Source organism: Nerophis ophidion, linkage group LG08, assembly GCF_033978795.1.
Source record: "Nerophis ophidion isolate RoL-2023_Sa linkage group LG08, RoL_Noph_v1.0, whole genome shotgun sequence".
Classification (NCBI taxonomy): domain Eukaryota; kingdom Metazoa; phylum Chordata; class Actinopteri; order Syngnathiformes; family Syngnathidae; genus Nerophis; species Nerophis ophidion.
The window spans coordinates 66,555,435-66,574,954 of NC_084618.1; the positions used below are offsets into that span (position 1 = coordinate 66,555,435).

Here is a 19,520-nt window from a genome sequence, read left to right on the forward strand (position 1 = left end):
AGACAGCCATGACATTATGTTCTTTACAAGTGTGTGTAAATTTTGATCGCCACTGTACATAAAGCGTGAACATATACATAAAATACAAAATAATTTCTTTGTGACTGTCAACATAAATAACAAACAAATGCTGTAGCTCAATGATAATTTACAATTGAAAGTGCCATATATGTGCTACCAGTTAGCATTAGAGATATTATATTGAGATTTTAAACACCTTCAAATATGACAGACAGACAACAAGGATGGACAGGTGATATAATTTAGCATAACATTTTTAGGCGATAACTTTTTAAACTTTTGTAATAATTTGGAGTGGATGAGAAAGGAAAACAGTGCCGATGTCTTTGATCACATGGTCTTTCATCATCATTAAGTGTAATGAACTCATCAACACTGGTCCTGTGGCTGTTCAAACAACAATACAGCAAGTGGAACAACAACAGCTGAGCAGCGTAACCAACATTTTGAAATGCATGCTGAGGTCGATAGTAATGCTGGATTTTGACCACTAAATATACTCTAAATCAATCCTTCTCTAATAGTGGGGCAGGCTATAGTCACTAAGCCCCCAGTGGCTATAGGAAAATTGGTAGTTTATTGAATGGAAGTGGTATTTAGTACTTTCACTGTAAAGTACAAATGTAGACCACCACAAGGTGTCCCACCACAGTGTTTAAATGTTACTTGAAAGTAAGGGATGGACTTAGTTGATTTATTTGGACCTAGGGCTTGGGAATATATTGAATATACACGATATATCGCGGGTTTGACTCTGTGCGATATAGAAAATTACTATATCAGGATATTCAAGTATATGTTCTCACGTAGTTGCTTTTAACTGCGGGCATTACACTACAGGCTTTTATCACACTTTGTTGTCTCTGCTTCTCTCAGACGTAAAACAAGCGCACCTTCTTACATACGTCACATACATATACGCCCTCGCGGAGCAGAGAGGCAGCGACATGGGTAACGTTAGCTGTGGTGCGAGTGATAATACGAGAGAAAGAAGTTGCGAATCTGGTAACAAATAAAGGAATAATTAATTCCCAAGAAAAACTGCAGGGGGTCCATCATCCAGCGGGGATTTGGCTTCAAGCGGGAATATGTCAAACAGACAACCGTACTTTGTCAAGTGTGGGGCAAAAGCGCTGCTAAAAAAAAGTAGAAGCACTGCTAATGTGTAGCACCATTTGAAAAGTCACCCGCTAGAGAATGAAGAGTGCTTGAAATTTCGCATGTCAACATCTCTTTTCTTTCCCACCCCAACAAAATGCCGAGGCAACCATTTCCACATCAAGACCGTATGAAAAAAATAAAATAGTCAACAACAGAAGGACACAACTTCCGCAGGAACCTACCACATAGCGATGGACATACACTTTTTTATTTCATATTATGCAGTTAGGGCTTCACGGTGGAAGAAGGGTTAGTCCGTCTGCCTCACATTACGAAGGTCCTGAGTAGTCAGGGTTCAATCCCGGGCTCGGGATCTTTCTGTGTGAGGTTTGCATGTTCTCCCCGTGAATGCGTGGGTTCCCTCCGGGTACTCCGGCTTCCTCCCACTTCCAACATACATGCACCTAGGGATAGGTTGATTGGCAACACTAAATTGGCCCTAGTGTGTGAATGTTGTCTGTCTATCTGTGTTGGCCCTGCGATGAGGTGGCGACTTGTCCAGGGTGTATAACCGCCTTCCGCCCGGTTGTAGCTCAGATAGGCACCAGCGCCCCTCGCAACCCCAAAGGGAATAAGCGGTAGAAAATGGATGGATTTTGCAGCTATTTTTTATTTGACAGTTATTGAAATATCTTGTGTGACATCATGGACAAAAGTGCTCTTTATTTGTTTTAAACTATTGTAGCGGCATTCTGTACAAAAAGTGCACTTTAAATTAGTTTTGTTTTGATAAGTCATCTTAGTAACATCATGCACAAAAGTGCACTAATAGCTTATTTTAAAATGTCTCTGACAATCTTGCACTTTCTGTTTTGAAATGACATGAATGTTTGTGCCACTGCTTAATAACTGTTTATTAAATACACTTTTAGTAAATTGACTTAGTTGTGATTGCCCTCTCTGTATGAAAGTTTAACATGAGCATACCGTATACTAATGCAGTATGAACAAGAATGTTTTAATGTAGACACATAGAATCATCATACTGGTGTGATTATATCCATCAAGTGTTTATTCAAGGCTGAGGCAAAATATTGAGATGAATCTTGAAATGGCCTAAAAATATTGAGATATTAAAAAAAGGCCACATCGCCCCAGCCCTATTTGGACCTCATTCAATATTGCAGCTTTCTGTACTATTACGCAGTTGTCGGTTGTGTATTTTGTGCCACTTTCTTGTGCTCTTTTAGTTTCATATTTATTATGTATTAAACAATTTGCACTTTGTCTGAACCTTTGATACAATCCAACCATTTAAAGTCAAATGCAGCTGCTCCCACACAGCAGTAGAACATTTGCACCATTCTGTGTGTGTGTGTGCGTGCGTGTTGTGTGCAATGGAAAGCCAGTCGTGTTTGTGATGGTAATCTTGACATGACAGAAGGCATGGGTGAGGACTACAGGTATGTAACTCCAGTCGTGTTCAGATCCTGTTCTGCTTGTCTGTTGAGCAACACTTCTTTTTTTTTTTTGTTTCCATTTCAGCTGCAGAGTGAATGGGAAGAAAATGTGTTTGGGGACACATCTAAGCATTGAAAAGCATTACTGTATTATTAGTTGTGAAGGTGATTAAACTTCAGAGAAAGTTCTGTTGGATCAACTTGTTTTGTTTGTGGAGCTTTCTAAGGATCGGCTCCACTAAGCCCAGTGACCAGATGATCTTTGCACTGCTACTGTACGTTTTTCACCATGCTGCAGGAGCGCCGTGTGTTTGTCACTCATTGCTTACACAACCATGCTGATATTGCATGGACTGGCACGTAGCCACGTTAAAGGTGTGGTTTTAACCTTCATTTTGAACTTCCACGGTACTAGTCAACTATATTGACTCAGTTCCCAGTCACTGAAGTGTCACAATAACAACAATCACAGACTTGCTGGTACGTCTGGCTGTATTTGCTTATGAGTCCACTTTGTACATAGTAGGTACGCGGGCAATGTGTTCTCATAGAACGCATCTCCCTGTGCCTCTTTCAGAAATATGACGTTGCAATTGTTGATTGCAGTATTCAAATGTAATATGGCCTTCCGCCCGATTTTAGCTGAGATAAGCACCAGCGCCCCCCGCGATCCCAAAGGGAATAAGCGGTAGGAAATGGATGGATGGAATAAATAATAAAATAAGATAAAAAAAACTACCAAGGCGACTTCAACTTTGTTGCTGAAATACTTTCGTATAGCAATGAGAAATCAAAAGAAAAGCAGGCTTAACCAACACACAACACTGTAAAAATTCAAAATTCACTCAGATTAATACATGCGTCCACATTTTTTGCGTAAGAAATCATTGATTATTATTTTCTTCAAAAGAGTGACTGATGTGATTAAAAAAAATTTTTACAGCACCAACATAGATATCAAATGATGTATTAGTAACTTGATTGTCATATTTTACAAGTAAAACAATTTACTATGATGTCATCGCTGGAGCGGTGAGGCACTGGAATTGTCATTTGACACAAGCTGTGACGACTGGGTGTGTATTTTTGGCGGCCTTACTGTCAACCCTCACGCCATTTGCTGCTGCAAGAGTGACAGTGGTTCTTCTCGTCAGGTTTAAGGGCCCCCTTCTCAATATTTGGACCTACGCAGTGATCTGCATAACTTGAGCCCTGAATGTGATATTAAAACCTGTGATGCATCTCTACAATGTCTGTAAAAGTAGATACACAGATAGCACAAGTGGTGGTGGGCCCCATTAGAAAAAGTGGATTTGGCTATTGAGGGGCTGTTGGAAGCAAGCCAGAGGAAGTCATTTATAACCTCAAAAAGAAAAGGAGGAGGAGGGACCGTTCACTATATGACTGCACACTCAAGCATGGAAGCTATGCGAGAATGTGTGAACCCTCAACCCCCACACTGGTGTGGATTGTCATATTGTACGACCCTGAATGTAGTGCTGCTGTGTGACACTGGGGGAATCTCTGCACACTTTGTGGCTAGTGGAAATTACATCTACATAAACATATACAAAACCCAAAACCAGTCAAGTTGGCACATTGTGTAAATCGTAAACATAAAGCAAAATACAATGACTTTCAAATCTTTTTCAACCTATATTCAATTGAATAGACTGCAAACATTACATACTTAGCGTTCAAACTGGAAAATGTTATTTTTTAGCAAATATTATCTCATTTGGAAATTGATGTCTGCAACATGTTTAAAAAAAACTGGCACAAGTGGCAAAAAAGACTGAGAAAGTTGAGGAATGCTCATCAAGCAGTTATTTGGAACATCCCACAGGTGAACAGGCTAATTGGGAACAGGTGGGTGCAATCATTGGGTATAGAAGCAGCTTCCATGAAATACTCAGTTATTCACAATCAAGGATGGGGCGAGGTTCACCACTTTGTGAACAAATGCGTGAGCAAATTATCCCAGCTCTTTCAGAACAAAATTTCTCAGCGAGCTATTGCAAGGAATTTAGGGATTTTATCATATACAGTCCGTAACATCATCAAAAGGTTTAGAGAAGCTGTAGAAATCACTGCACGAAAGCGATGATATTATGGACCTTTGATGTCTCAGGCGGTACTGCATCAAAAAGCGACATCAATGTGTAAAGGATATCACCACATGGGCTAAGGAACACTCCGGAAAAACACTGTCAGTAACTACAGTTTGTCGCTATATCTGTAATTTGCAACAAAAAAAAAGTAAGTTTCTCAGTTCAAACATTGAATATCTTGTATTTGCAGTCTTTTCAATTGAATATAAGTTGAAAAGGATTTGCAAATCATTGTATTCTGTTTTTATTCACGAATTTCACGACGTGCTAACTTCACTGGTTTTGGTTTTTGTACAATACATGGCATGTGCAATGTATTATGTGTAAAGTATGTATTGTAAAAGTAAAATAGGAATGGGCATTTCATTTCTCCCCTCACTAATGTAAACACACAAACATATCGATGACTTGTCATCTGTTGCAGTGTGCCTGGGTACAGACATGAAGCTGGCCCTGCCTTCCAGCTTGGAAAACCACTATGAGACATTAAAGCTGCTCTACACCGACTGCCAGGTCATCCATGGAAACCTGGAGATCACACACCTTCATGGACAGCCCGACCTCTCCTTCCTACAGGTATTCATTCATTCATTCACCATAATGTGAAATAATGCAAAAGCCTTTGCAAGAGTAGTCTAACAGTTTCTGTCAAAGGTTGGTTCTGTGTTTACTATATGACAACCCTTCTAAAAGTTACACCCTTTTTTTTGCATCATATGGTCACCTTTTTATGTCTTTTTAACCAGGGGATTGTGGAGGTACAAGGCTATGTGCTGGTGGCTCATGTCTCAGTGAGCCTAGTTCCTCTGGACAACCTTCGGATTATCCGAGGCAGTCAGCTGTACAATTCCAGCTATGCCCTGGTGGTAGAGGATAACACTCTGGGTGGACAAGGTGGACTCAGGACACTTCGACTCCGTAGCCTCACAGGTTCGGAAACTGTCGCCGCACTTTCAAGCCTTTCAAATTCAATATAATACAAATGTATCTCCCCTGCAGAGATCCTTTTGGGTGGGGTCTATATTTGGGGGAACCCCCAGCTCTGCTTCCCTGACCCCCAGAACATTTCGTGGAGAGACACTTTGGACGAACAGAACATCCACGCCAAGCAGTACCGACTGCAAGCTCGGGCTTCTAACTGTAAGCAAATAATTTTAGAGCATTGTATTGCCCAAATAATTTTAATATATACCTTTTCCCCTTCTACTTTGATACATTTTGTCTATCAAACATGCGAAAACCGGTATTTCCTTGCCACTTTGCAGTAAATTTAGAGCGAATTTTAAAGTTGTATTTGTTTAGGTATTTTTGTATACATGCATCTATTTGATATTACCATCCTTTTTCTCCTATTTGTTCTACCTCAGCGCCGTGTAGCTCTGCTGGAGTGTTTGTTTCACAGTTTTTTTTGAGAATTTTTTTTTTTTAAATCCTTACGATGTCATTCAAACATTCAGTGCCTTTTAAGGCTTCTGGCACAGAACCCCAGCACCTCAGAAAGCTGCTTACCATCAGAGAAAAAGTGGACATTGACATACTAAAGGAGGGTTGCTTACGACAAGTTGCTATCTACTATCACCAATTACAAAGTCAATTGATCTCAATTTGCTACATAAGGAAGGAGGTATAAAATATAAGGATGACGGCAACAGTGTTTAAAAAACAAAAACCGTACCAACAACTCTCTTTAACTTGTTTGTCACTTGGAAGAAGCCAATAGTGAGCACCCCCACTGGCTAATTATCATTAGACTTAGACAAGTTTTATTGATCCACAAGTGAAATTGTTGTTATCATGCTGTTTCAATTCTTCAGTCATTATTCACTAGTACTATTTCTTTATTTTATAATTTATAAGGTTATTGTATGTATTTTAGATCACTATAAGGAGGTTTTATATTTATTTTATAATTTATAAGGTTATTGTGTGTATTTTAGATCATTATAAGGAGGTTTTATAATGACCTAATATACGTACAATAGCCTTGTAAATTATAAAATAAATTGTGTCCCTACTTCACAGAAATGAACCCTTCATGGGGTGTCTGGAACGTAACTCCCGCGAGCAATCAAAGTTTATTTATACAACTCTTACTCACAGGTGCCTAGAAGGGCTGCACAAACCACAATGACATCACTGGCGATATGACCTAAAAAAAAAAAAAATTTTTTTTTTTCTCTCACAAAATATTTGATTTGCGATAGATTTTTTTGTTACATTTTCCCCTGCTTTTTAAAGAAACCAATCAATACAAATTATAATAATTCATAACAACTTTCACTTTTATTTGATCAAAAACTGGTAGTTAGAAATGGCACTGCATGCATTACATCTTACTCTTAGCAAAAATAAGAACAGATATCAATACATTTTTTGATATGTTGATCAGTATGCAATGTTCTAACTAAATAAATGTATTCAATATAGAGCTTATGGGAGGAAAAACTTCGGTCTTGCATAAAATACTTGTGTAAATAAAAATGTAACATTAAGAGATCTCTAATTTAGTAAGTGGATAAACACATGCTTCTGCACTGTTTGAGCACCCCATCTTTAGTGATGTGCAGAGCGACCGCTTTCGTGATTTTTTTCTCCTCATGGTACCTTGTGTAAATGATTCCACCGCAGTTCTACTTTTTAGCCGGGGTTTGTTTGTTTGTTGTTACATTTTTGTTGACCTTGTAAAGAGTTGCATTTCCCCCTCTGGGCTGGATGTTTCTGTTTCAGATTCTGGAATAAGTTTGTTGTGCTGCTGTCTTTTTTTAAACAAACTTTGCAGCGTGCAAACTTATGTTCTTCGCCTGTTGTCGCAAAACAAAACCACTGACAACACTGTTCTTTTCTTTGGAGCAAACGTTTCACTCTCGTTTGCATTAGTATTACCCTTGTTGTCCTATGTATGTGAATCTCCCTAAGGACTCAAAGGGAAGCGGGTGGGTGTGGGGGCAAAAAATATGCTGGAGCAAGAGGAGAAACATTTTTTTATTTTAAATCGTCCACAAAAACAACAAAAACTCATTTATCGACAAAATTGATTTATTATTGTTATTATTATTATTATTATTATTATTATTATGTGTGCTATATTTCTCAAAAAACATTGTCATCTTAGCTTTGTGATATCAGTGTCAAAGCAAACTAGAGTGATATCTAATTGTAATTTTCATTTAAAAAATGTTGTTTTTACTATATAGAGACCAGTTAAAAAAAACAGCTGTGTGCCAAAATGTTCCACTGGGCTGCACTTTGGACAACATTGCTTTATAATGCCAGGCTGACAATGATTTTAATTGAATTTTATTTATTTTTTTTACAAAAAACAGGTTCAAGTTGTGCTCCTGCATGTAAGAACAGCTGCTGGGGAGAAACAGCAGAGGATTGCCAAACTTGTGAGTTATGTTTAATCCTATTCACACCATTTTCTGTGCCCACACACATTGCAATTAAGATGAACATGTGTCCACTTTTGCCCCCAGTGACGCATATTAGTTGTGCATCAGGCTGCCAGCGGTGTAAAGGCCCCCTGCCCAATGACTGCTGTCACATGCAGTGTGCCGCCGGATGCACAGGACCCAAAGACTCAGATTGTCTGGTAAGGAGGACACATGCCTTTGAATGTTACTAAGTTACATTTCTCAGCGCAGTCAAAGATCGTCCACTGGCGTCTTCTCTGCAGGCATGTCGACACTTCAATGACAGTGGCGTGTGTAAAGACAACTGTCCTCCGCCCACCATTTACGACCCCGTCAGCTTTCAGACCAAACTCAACCCAGACAAGAAGTTCAACTTTGGAGCCACCTGCGTCAAGACGTGTCCCTGTGAGAAGTTCTTTTTGGTGGATGAAATCTGTAATGTAGCCAAAGTGTGTCCAAACAACTTACATAGTATTCTTTTTGGTAACAAGCTGTTCGCATTGTTCTGTCAGCTTGGTGTTAGTTTTTCTCCATGACATTTCTATGTAGTGGACTGGATGGGGCAGAGCCATGTGACTACTACTTCTGCTGGTTTTCTGGCAGCGTTCACACTTTGCAACACCTGGTTGCTTGTTGTGGAACTACACACCCAGTATTGTATTTTAGGAGAGTGTTGTATCAGTAAAGAGAGTACTGTCTACTGACAGATATGTTAGAACAATACGCTACTTTCTATTAGAAATGGCAACAATGGAGGATGCATGTGCATGGACGAGCGAGTCTGCTCCACAACAACAGGACAGAGAAAAACAAGAAACTTGTTGACTACAGAGTCAGACTACAATGGCGGACTTGCGGAAAACTCTTCGAGTAAAACTTCACCTCTGCTGATGTAACCAATGGGTATTACGTCTCAAATTGGGCAACTTCTAAACGGCTTGTTTGGGGGAAGTGTGAAGGAAAGCAAGATTATTTTATAAATACAGTATCTACGCCCTACCTATATGGTTTGATTTCAAACTTTCGTGACTTGCACGGATTTCTAAATACACAAAAACAGTTACCAATATGTAAGAACATTTTTGTTTTGCATAATAGGTGATGAAGAAGTGATGAGAAACGATTAGCAGTTGCAAGTTGTCCGACTGCAAGTCCTTCTTCTTCGCTCTTCTCAATAAAGTAAAATATTTTGCAAAACTTGCTTGATAAAGACTGTTAGGACAAAGAGACCAATTAAAGCCTGAGGAAACTTTTGCAGAAAATATAAGAACATTTAAATAGAACGTGAACCAGTTTCATATTTTAAACAATATTAGACTTGTAGGCAATTTCTCACATACAAGATACTACATTTGGGTTTTTATTAGCTGCAACATATCACAATCAAATGTATTAAGAAGTTAAAAAATACATTCTTGAAATCTTTCACTGGAGTAATAACTAATTTGGGTCGCTGCTCACCATTAAAGGGTGATGGTGCCAAACCAGTTGAGAAACACTAATCTAGAGGCCACTGTGCAGCTTTTGATGAAAGTTGATCCATTCTTTCTTTCTTTTCTTTAGATAACTATCTGGCTATGGATGTAGCGTGCACATTAGTCTGCCCCAAAGCCAACCAGGAAGTCATCATCTCCCATCCCGATGGGAACGAGACTCAAAAATGTGAAAAATGTGAAGGAGACTGTCCCAAAGGTGAGAATGACTAGTTAAACTTACTTACTTATTACTTTACTTAACCTTGGACTTTGATTTGCAGTGTGCTACGGTTTGGGTATAGACAACCTTGGCGTCATGGACAATCACGGTGTCACCATGGTAACGTCTTCCAATGTCGAGAAGTTCAATGCTTGTAAAAAGATTTTTGGAAGTTTGGCCTTCCTCCCTCAGAGCTTTACTTGGTAAGATGTTCTCCTCTGTGGTTTTCAAATAGTCTTAAGGTAGAAAGCAGGAAGTGAGGCTGGATTTTTATGCTACTTTACTTCACTTGCATGTCATATGTCCACTTATCTTGAATGTTGTCATAAAGGGACGCCGTTACCAACACATCCGGCCTGACTCTCGAGCAACTCAGTGCTTTTAAGAACCTGGAGGAGATTACAGGTTGTTTTTTTAATCATTTTACCCTGCAAGTATAATCCGACGCGATATTTTGACATTTCTTCACAACAGTTTGTGCAGTCAAGGCAAGAATGTTGCCTCTGCACTGTGTACATTGTGTCTTCATTGGACATTGCTTTGCAGGTTATTTGTACATGGACGCCTGGCCAGAAGACTGGACTGACCTGTCTGTGTTTGAGAACCTAAAGGTGATCCGAGGCCGCAGCCTCTACAAGTAAGGCTTTCTCTCTCAGTAAAAGCCGATAATATTGCCACATTACTTTAGCGAGTATATGTCCTTAAATGAGTAAGTGTATTATGAAGAGACAACTAAAACCACAAAAAAAGACTATTTGAAACAATTTTGATAATTAAAAGTGGTCTGGATCCCAAACATGGTCATGATCTGTGTCACCACATGCCACTGATCTGAGGCTCAGTCTGTTCTTTCTTTCTCTTTACTCTCTCCGTTTCAGTTGAGCCAGATTCAGGGTTATAAAGGCTAATTATTAGCCAGCACAGCTGCTTTTACTGGAAACACACGGCTGCCAGGACAAAAGTAACAGTCAGTGTGGACGAGGACAGGCACAACATGTACAAATTAGGTCATAGCAAGTGCAAATAAATAATCTTGTTTTTCCTTCCCTTTCCATTTCATGGCCATGTGTCTCAACACTGCTGCATCTTAGTGCATTGCACATCATGTAGTTATTGTCATTAAAAAAAACAACAACTATCTTACTGTCTTTTCAGGGGTGTCTTTTCCCTTGCTGTTCAGAATCTACGCATCCAGTCTCTTGGGTTGCGTTCGCTACGCAGCATCAGTGGAGGTTTGATCTTGTTGCACAACAATTCTCAGCTATGTTACACCAATTCACTGCCGTGGGAGCGCCTCCTCCATCCCGCCAAGGGGCCCCACTATATTGTCAACCATAACCAGGACTCTCAACTATGTGGTGGGTAAACTATGTTATGTACAATGTTAATCATGTTTTTATTTATGCCAATGTAACATTAATGCTGCTAAGCGATTAAAAATTGAGCAATTCATTTATAATGATGTTTAATTAATTAATTTAATCTTTTATTTCACCAAAAAATGCAAAGAAAAGCCTTCAACTTGATGCATTTTCTTTTAAATTCATTGCATTATTATGAAGACAGATAATACAAACATAAAAAGTTGCTTTTTGAAGTATTTTATTGTTTTCAACGGAATTGAACAGATGCAGTATGTTTTTTCAATAGAATAAAAAATCAGGTCCATATAAGGTGCTGAGGTTAATGCATCAAAAAACAACACTTTTTTGAGCAATAAATATTGAATGTTGAACTTGTTGCTTTTCAACTTATTGAGAAAAAATCTAATAAATAAAAAAGACCCACCAATCACAATAATGCTAGCATGTGTTACCTATTGAGGTTTAAAAGAACAGATTTAACAAATGTCTAAATTTGTCCCAATTGCAATCACAGAGAACACAGTAGATTACATCAATGTGAAACAATACCTCATATTTTAAACCCTATTTAACGACAAAGTTAAATAGGGTTTAAGTTATTTACTTATGAGTTTTGTTTTCTTTCCGTCCGGCAGACAAGCGAGTTTGCAATTTATGACTTGCATGGGCAGTTAAAACTACATCTTTTTCCATGTAAGTGTGCCTCGATTTTAGATATAATGTACACTTTATTGTTCATATAATATATCAATATATTGACGCACAGATGTGTTACAATAGTATGAATTTAGTTTAATGTGTCAAAACACGCACCAGTGACGCCATTGCGGTCCGTTAAAAACGATAATATTCAAACTTGTATATATACAATTATACAAACCATAAACACACTTCTGATACGTCTTTAAGTTTAATATCAATATTTTACACTAATGTTCGATATCATTTATCCTATTCTCACTATTTAAAACTGCTAACATCAGTCTTGTGACAGAGTGAGACCTCTTTTTTTTACCAAGGCTCCATATTATCATACATGTACGGCAGGGGTCGGGAACCTTTTTGGCTGAGAGAGCCATACAAGCCAAATATTTTTTAAAGTATTTCCGTGAGAGCCATATAATGTTTGTTTTTTTAACACTGAATACAACTATATGCTTGCATTTTTAAGAAAGACCAACATTTTTAGAGTATAATAAGTCTCTTATTCTTTTTAATAAAATTGTTATTCTGCGTCTAACCAAAAATAAATGAAATACTTCTTACCATTAATGCATACTTCTTGAACAGGTGCGGTAGAAACCGGATGGATGGATAAAAATGCATGAGAATGTTCTATATTTTGAATGTTATTTTTGACACTGTGATTACCTGCGGAATAATTATTCATTACTTATCTTGTTAAGCAATGTCAGCTAAGATTTATATGAGAGCCAGTTGCAGTCATCAAAAGAGCCAAATCTGGCTCTAGAGCCATAGGTTCCCTACCCCTGATGTACGGTATTGCGTTTAGTCAAGTACAGAGACCGTGAAATTAAAGAGTACAAATTAGACTATGGCGATTCAAAAAAACATAACGTGTTGAATATGACTGTCAATGTACATTGTAGTGTAGCTGAAACAGAAATTCTCAAGTGGCTTTTTTTATGTTTCAGAGGCAGAAGGACGTGTGTGTCACCCGCTGTGTGAAGGCGGCTGTTGGGGGCCGGGGCCCAGCCAGTGTGTGTCCTGCAAGACTTTCCAGCGTGGCAATGAGTGTGTCGAGCAGTGTGACCGCCATCAGGGGTCAGCGATATGATGAATACAAATAAAATACCGTTGCAACATTCATAAAACATGCAAACTAATATTTACTTGCAAATTTGGACTTAAATGTCTGTCATATTGATAGTGTTTTCAAATGAGTGGGCTTGTTTACTGTGTGGTTCGTGTCATAAACAGCTTCTAAAATGCTTGTGTCGCAGGCCCGTACGCGAGTACATCGATGAATTCTTGTGCGTCCCCTGCCATACAGAGTGTCGACCTCTTAATGGCTCCGCCTCCTGTCACGGCCGGGTAAGATGCACAGGAAGAAGTCACACACTATGTGAATCTTTGTAAAAACATGCATACATGTGTGTACAGGGTGCAGACCAGTGCGTAGAGTGCCAGAACTTCCAGGACGGCGATTTTTGTGTGGACCACTGCCCCAGCGGCGTAAAGGAGGATCAGCATACTGTGTGGAAGTACAGCAATGCCACAGGACACTGTTTGCCCTGCAACACCAACTGCACCTTGTCGTGAGTGGACACTTCCAGCACATTGTAAGCACACTGGGGGAACAATCTCACACCGTGTTTTCCCTGGCTCAGCTGCACTAAGATGGACGAGAGAGGTTGCCCTATCCATACCAAGACAGGGTGAGAGACATTTTTAGTATCAGCTTGCCTAAAATAAAGCATCGTCTACTGGGAAGTTAAGAGTAATCCATTTAATCCACTTTATTTGTATAGCATATTTAAACAGCATAAATGTTTTCCAAAGTGCTGCACAACAATATTAAAAACAATATTCAAATATCCATAGCTCCACCAATGACTGAATAAAAAAATAAAACCAATATAAAAATAATAAATAAATACAAATAAATATGATTAAAAACAATTTTAAAGGGTAAAACCAATTGAAAAATAAATAGAAATAAAAAAACAAACAAACAAAAAAAAACAGAGGACCACACAACTCAGACTAATATTTCCTCTGTGCAGACCAGCCACCACAATCGCAGCTGCTGTGGGTGGTGTGGTGCTCTTCTTCATCCTGCTGGCTCTGCTCGTCTTCTACCTGAAGAGGCAGAAGAAGTTGAAAAAAAAGGCAACCTTGAGGAGGATACTGCAAGAGCATGAGGTGGGCACCAAGCACTGGCATTAAGCAAGATGGAGCTGAAGTGTGTACTAATTGAGAAATGTGCTTTCACAGCTGGTGGAGCCTTTGACACCCAGCGGGGCTTCACCCAATCAAGCTCAAATGCGCATCCTAAAGGAAACCGAGTTAGAAAAACTTCGAGTGTTGGGTGCTGGAGCTTTTGGTACTGTTTACAAGGTTTGTGGCCTGTTAAATTACATTATGATGACCAACTAGTTATTATTAGGTCATTGTTGATGTATTTTGCTGTGTTCTGTAGGGAGTGTGGACTCCTGATGGGGAAAATGTGAAGATACCAGTTGCCATCAAAGTTTTGAGAGAGAACACCTCACCAAGGGCCAATAAAGAGATCCTCGATGTGTGTAAATTGAACCTTAATGACTCACATTTACAAACTATGTACATATTAAACTTGTATCTTCTCTTTCCCAGGAAGCGTACGTGATGGCAGGTGTGGCCAGTCCGTATGTGTGTCGTCTATTGGGCATTTGTTTGACCTCTACAGTGCAGCTGGTCACTCAGCTGATGCCGTACGGCTGCCTCCTGGATTACGTAAGGGAGAATAAGGACCACATCGGCTCCCAGTTTCTCCTCAACTGGTGTGTCCAGATTGCCAAGGTGCGTTCATTATTAAATTCCCATATTACTGTATATTATTTTTCAAAACTAGTATAAAGTGTCCGAAATCCACAAGTGAGTTGTTCCAAATTTAGCCTTGATATTGGAATATAGACTGTTTAAATGTGCTTTAAAGGGATAATATATATTATTTTCTACATTTAAACACTTATTTGTTGTTTACTTAACATGTAATGGTGGTTTTTGGTCAAAGTTTTGCATAGATTATATTTTACAGACCATTTTCAGGCCGCTTTCTGACCGTCTCTCTCCGGATGTGCCTTTTTGTGGGTAGTATTATTTACGTGGCTCAACTTAGACTGCGTCTTCTCACTGTCAGCCATATTGTAGTTTTTAGTGCTTCCATATGGAGTCCGGAAGAACTTATTGACTACAGCGTCGGACTACCATGGTGGACTCCATAATGCCTCTATGATTTGATTTAAAATTTTCGGGACTGGGGGATCCCAAATGCAAAAAGCAGGTATAATCAGGTAAGAAAAGTTGTATTTGCATAATAGGCCCCCTTTAATGTATGTATGTAGCTTTAATAATAATAACCTGTTTTCGCACATGTATCTTTCAGTGTGTCACCAAAATGTATTTTCCACTTTTTAGAAAAACACTAACTCTAAACTTGATGCCATACAGCAGTGGTTCTCAAATGGGGGTATGCGTACCCCCGGGGGTACTTGAAGGTATGCCAAGGGGTACGTGAGATTTTTTTTTAAATATTCTAAAAATACAACAATTCAAAAATCTTTTATAAAAATATATTTATTTATTGAATAATACTTCAACAAAATATGAATGTAAGTTCATAAACTGTGAAAAGAAATGCAACAATGCAATATTCAGTGTTGACAGCTAGATTTTTTTGTGGACATGTTCCATAAATATTGATGTTAAAGATTTCTTTTTTTGTGCAGAAATGTTTAGTAATAAGTTCATGAATCCAGATGGATCTCTATTACAATCCCCAAAGAGGGCACTTTAAGTTCATGATTACCTCTATGTGTAGAAATATTTTTTATAATTGAATCACTTGTTTATTTTTCAACAAGTTTTTAGATATTTTCGTATATTTTTTTCAAATAGTTCAAGAAAGACCACTACAAATGAGCAATATTTTGGACTGTTATACAATTTAATAAATCAGAAACTGATGACATAGTGCTGTATTTTACTTCTTTATCTCTTTTTTTTTTTCAACCAAAAATGCTTTCCTCTGATTAGGGGGTGCTTGAATTAAAAAAAATGTTCACAGGGGGGTTCATCACTGAAAAAAGGTTGAGAACCACTGCCTTTTAGCAATGTGACTTTAGGTACTAGAATAGAGGTTACAAACGTTAGCAACCCTAGCATTGTTTTTTTAGCTACAGTGCTAACCTTACGCTCACGTTTCGCTGAGGAGAAAACAAAGAGCTCCCACGTCTCCATGTGACTGACAGATAGTTGACAAAATTCCAGGCTTTTATTTTTTCAATGTTTAGTGAAGCCTACATACTCTGTATATGTATAAGTCACGTTAGGTGGTGATAAACCAAAAAATCGGAGACTAATGTTGCAACAAATTTTTATCCATGGAATATTATGAAATATTATACTTGGGCAATAAAAAAACGGATGTCTCCATGAAATAAAAGGAAGCGTTAGTCTTAAATTGAGGCCGCATGTCTGTGGTGTGGAGGGGACATACTTCGATATACCCAGGAAAGATCCACAGACTGTGATCTGCAAAACGTGTGAACTAATATCAAGAGGGGATCTTCTGCAAAAACGTTCTCTATTTTGGTTTAAATTTATCATGTGAAATCCAAACAAGGGAAGTACCCCTAGTACACTGTTGAAATACCAAGGTTCAAAATTAATATATTTGTACCCACAGGTAGATTTGTTTAGCAGGTAAAAAATTGAGGAGGACATCTGCAAAGACATTAAATAAACAGAATTGATGCTACAAAACAAACCATTACAAAATACTCACAGGTTGCCCTGGAACAAAAACAGGAAAATAAAAAAAAGTCACATGAACAATAAAATTAAAACCATCATACAATTATAAATAAATATGTGCTATATATCTGTAACTTATTAAAAGTGTAGCTGTGGCTTGAACAAAGTTGTTTCTGTAGTGAGTAGTCGGAAATAAATATTTTCATGATAATAAATACTTTTACTTTTTGAAGGAAAAAATATAATTGTGCATTTGCTATGGCTTGATTTTAGTGATGGTAGTACACAGTCATACTTCGCCATGAATGTAATGTTGATAATAATTGGCATAATTTATTTTGGTGTTTCAATTATCAGCCTTGGTTTTCTTTTTTGGTTTCAAATTTTCGTTAGCGCGCAGCCCGATCGAAGTCCATTTCAATAGCAATGCTTCTGTAAATTTGACTTCCTTCATATTGAATGTAGTATAATTTTTCCCCGACTGTGTGTTGACATAGGGGATGAACTATCTCGAGGAGGTGCGCCTCGTCCACCGAGATTTGGCAGCCCGAAACGTCCTGGTGAAGAACCCAAACCATGTGAAGATCACAGACTTTGGCCTGGCCCGCTTGCTTGATATCGATGAGACAGAATATCACGCCGACGGAGGCAAGGTAAAGTGGACACTGTAGCGTTATCGCCGTTTGCAGTTTAAGAATGGCAAATTCACTGGTGTTTGCTTTCAGGTGCCGATAAAATGGATGGCGTTGGAGTCTATCCTGCACAGAAGGTTCACACATCAGAGTGACGTCTGGAGCTATGGTCTGTGGTCTTCGGTGCTAATTAGAAATGAACTAGCTGAAGTCGAAATGACACATTTTGTACTTTATTTCCTGAATTCAGGGGTCACCGTTTGGGAGCTGATGACTTTTGGCGCTAAACCCTACGACATGATCCCTGCCAGAGAAATCCCAGATGTCTTAGAGGGGGGAGAGCGACTCCCGCAGCCCCTTATCTGCACCATCGACGTCTATATGTTCATGGTTAAATGTTAGTAAGCTTCAAAATAAAGGCACGGCAGTATTAACGTCAATTCTACCACGGCAACAAACACAATTATTATTTATTTATTTTCAGGATTGTTAGCTACCGGGCAACCAAATCATTACTGTCATTGTAGTCAGCAAAATTACCACACACAGAAGTCAAAGTAAATATAGCTGTCGGTTCAAAAAAAACTTGATAGCCATTCTAGTTATATCTTTGGCGAAAGTCACAAGTAAATTATGTGCAAGCAATGACTATTTTTGGCTTCGGTTTTGCCGACAACCGCTTATGTCGACGTGAGTCAGCCAGTCCAAAGGGCGTTTTGCACTGTAATTTAAAAATGTATGATCAGACTTTGGTGTATATGGTTGTTGCTGCTGTTTTGGTGAGCAATGAATCATAATCTTGGCTCCTTTTTCTTCGGAAGGTTGGATGATCGACCCAGACAGCCGACCCAAATTCAAAGATCTGGTAAATGATTTTTCCGCCATGGCCAGGGATCCGTCCCGCTATGTAGTCATCCAGGTGTGTATGGAAACAGATGTTTTGTACATATGTAGACATTACCATCCATGCAAACATCTGGCCTGGTCATGTTTGCAGAATGATGAGCAGATGAGCCTATCTAGTCCAGTGGATAGCCAGTTCTTCCGGAAGCTTTTAGAAGAGGACGGAAACAACATGAGGGAGCTGCTGGATGCTGAGAAGTATCTGGTGCCTCAACCCAACCTCCTCCCCAGGCCTCAGGGTGATGGGGCCCAATCAAACGGGCCGTCCAGGCACCAATCATACAGGGTGTGTGCCATACGAATTGCTTATCATATTTTCTGGTTTCTGTTGATGTCCCAGATTGATGATTTACATTCTCTCGGTAGCAGAGCAGGGATCAGGGCTTAGATGTAGAGCCACCAGTGACCGCAGCGGCCCCTCGGACCATGTACTCCTCCCTCAGCACGCTGGGCCGCAGTCAGTACCCGACCCTGCCAGTAGGAGCCAGCGCCTCCAACGGCACATGGACCCCTCACTACCCCACGCTGGCACGCAGCCCCTCTGCTGGTGGACAGTCAGACTCCGTCTTCCTGGATGGGCCCACAGATGACCAGTCGCTGCTTCCGGCCAGCCCGGGTCGCTATTGCAAAGATCCCACCTTCGGGAGCCAGGGCGAGCTGGAGACGGACGGGCCCAACGGCTTCTTTCATCCTCAACATCTTCATCACTCGCTGCCCAGAAGAAACCATGGCAATAGTCACAATCACGCCTTGCCAGGTGAGTCTGCAACCTCATACTGTAGATAGGGAGTGATTGAGTGTACTATGCAGTATGTGAGTAAGCAAATGTGCTATGGATGGAGTGAGTGTACATACGATGGAGTAAGTGAGTGTACTGTGGATGAATGAAAGAATGAGTGAGTACTATGGATGAATGAGTGAGTGAGTGTACGATGGATGGATGGAGTGAGTGTGAGAGTACGATGGATAGATGGATGGATGAATGAAGGAATAAATGAGTGAGAATACAATTGATGAATGAGTGAGTGAGTGTATGATGGATTGATGAATGAGTGAGTACGTACTATGGATGGAGTGGGCAAGTTAGTATACTATGAATGGATGGAGTGACTACCGTTTTGGAGTGAGTGAGTGAGTGAGTGAGCGAGTGAGTTATACCATGGATGGATGGAGTGAATGAGTATACTATGGAGTGAGTGAGTATATTATGGATGGATAGATAGAGTAAATATACTATGGAAGATGGAGTGAATAAGTATACTATGGAGTGAGTGAGTATATTATGGATGGATGGATGGATGGATAGAGTGAGTATACTATGGATGATGGAGTGAGTATACTG

The 19,520-nt window shown here is 39.3% G+C and overlaps 1 protein-coding gene across 2 annotated transcripts in view; it reads left to right on the forward strand.

The window, feature by feature from the left end:
- Window positions 1-19,520, forward strand: part of erbb2 (erb-b2 receptor tyrosine kinase 2) — a 35,294-nt gene that overhangs the window by 12,999 nt on the left and 2,775 nt on the right. Inside the window, exons 2-26 of one of the 2 annotated variants that reach the window (XM_061909489.1) lie at window positions 5,118-5,269; window positions 5,440-5,623; window positions 5,693-5,833; window positions 8,017-8,082; window positions 8,170-8,285; window positions 8,370-8,511; window positions 9,670-9,798; window positions 9,863-10,004; window positions 10,133-10,206; window positions 10,348-10,438; window positions 10,957-11,159; window positions 12,821-12,950; window positions 13,130-13,220; window positions 13,290-13,444; window positions 13,517-13,564; window positions 13,913-14,051; window positions 14,124-14,246; window positions 14,329-14,427; window positions 14,502-14,687; window positions 17,141-17,296; window positions 17,369-17,444; window positions 17,526-17,672; window positions 18,097-18,194; window positions 18,273-18,464; window positions 18,545-18,935. In XM_061909489.1, coding sequence (XP_061765473.1) covers window positions 5,118-5,269; window positions 5,440-5,623; window positions 5,693-5,833; window positions 8,017-8,082; window positions 8,170-8,285; window positions 8,370-8,511; window positions 9,670-9,798; window positions 9,863-10,004; window positions 10,133-10,206; window positions 10,348-10,438; window positions 10,957-11,159; window positions 12,821-12,950; window positions 13,130-13,220; window positions 13,290-13,444; window positions 13,517-13,564; window positions 13,913-14,051; window positions 14,124-14,246; window positions 14,329-14,427; window positions 14,502-14,687; window positions 17,141-17,296; window positions 17,369-17,444; window positions 17,526-17,672; window positions 18,097-18,194; window positions 18,273-18,464; window positions 18,545-18,935 — 3,471 coding nt within the window. The remainder of the gene's footprint in view (window positions 1-5,117; window positions 5,270-5,439; window positions 5,624-5,692; window positions 5,834-8,016; window positions 8,083-8,169; window positions 8,286-8,369; window positions 8,512-9,669; window positions 9,799-9,862; window positions 10,005-10,132; window positions 10,207-10,347; window positions 10,439-10,956; window positions 11,160-12,820; window positions 12,951-13,129; window positions 13,221-13,289; window positions 13,445-13,516; window positions 13,565-13,912; window positions 14,052-14,123; window positions 14,247-14,328; window positions 14,428-14,501; window positions 14,688-17,140; window positions 17,297-17,368; window positions 17,445-17,525; window positions 17,673-18,096; window positions 18,195-18,272; window positions 18,465-18,544; window positions 18,936-19,520) is intronic. The other variant, XM_061909490.1, reaches the window with a different exon arrangement.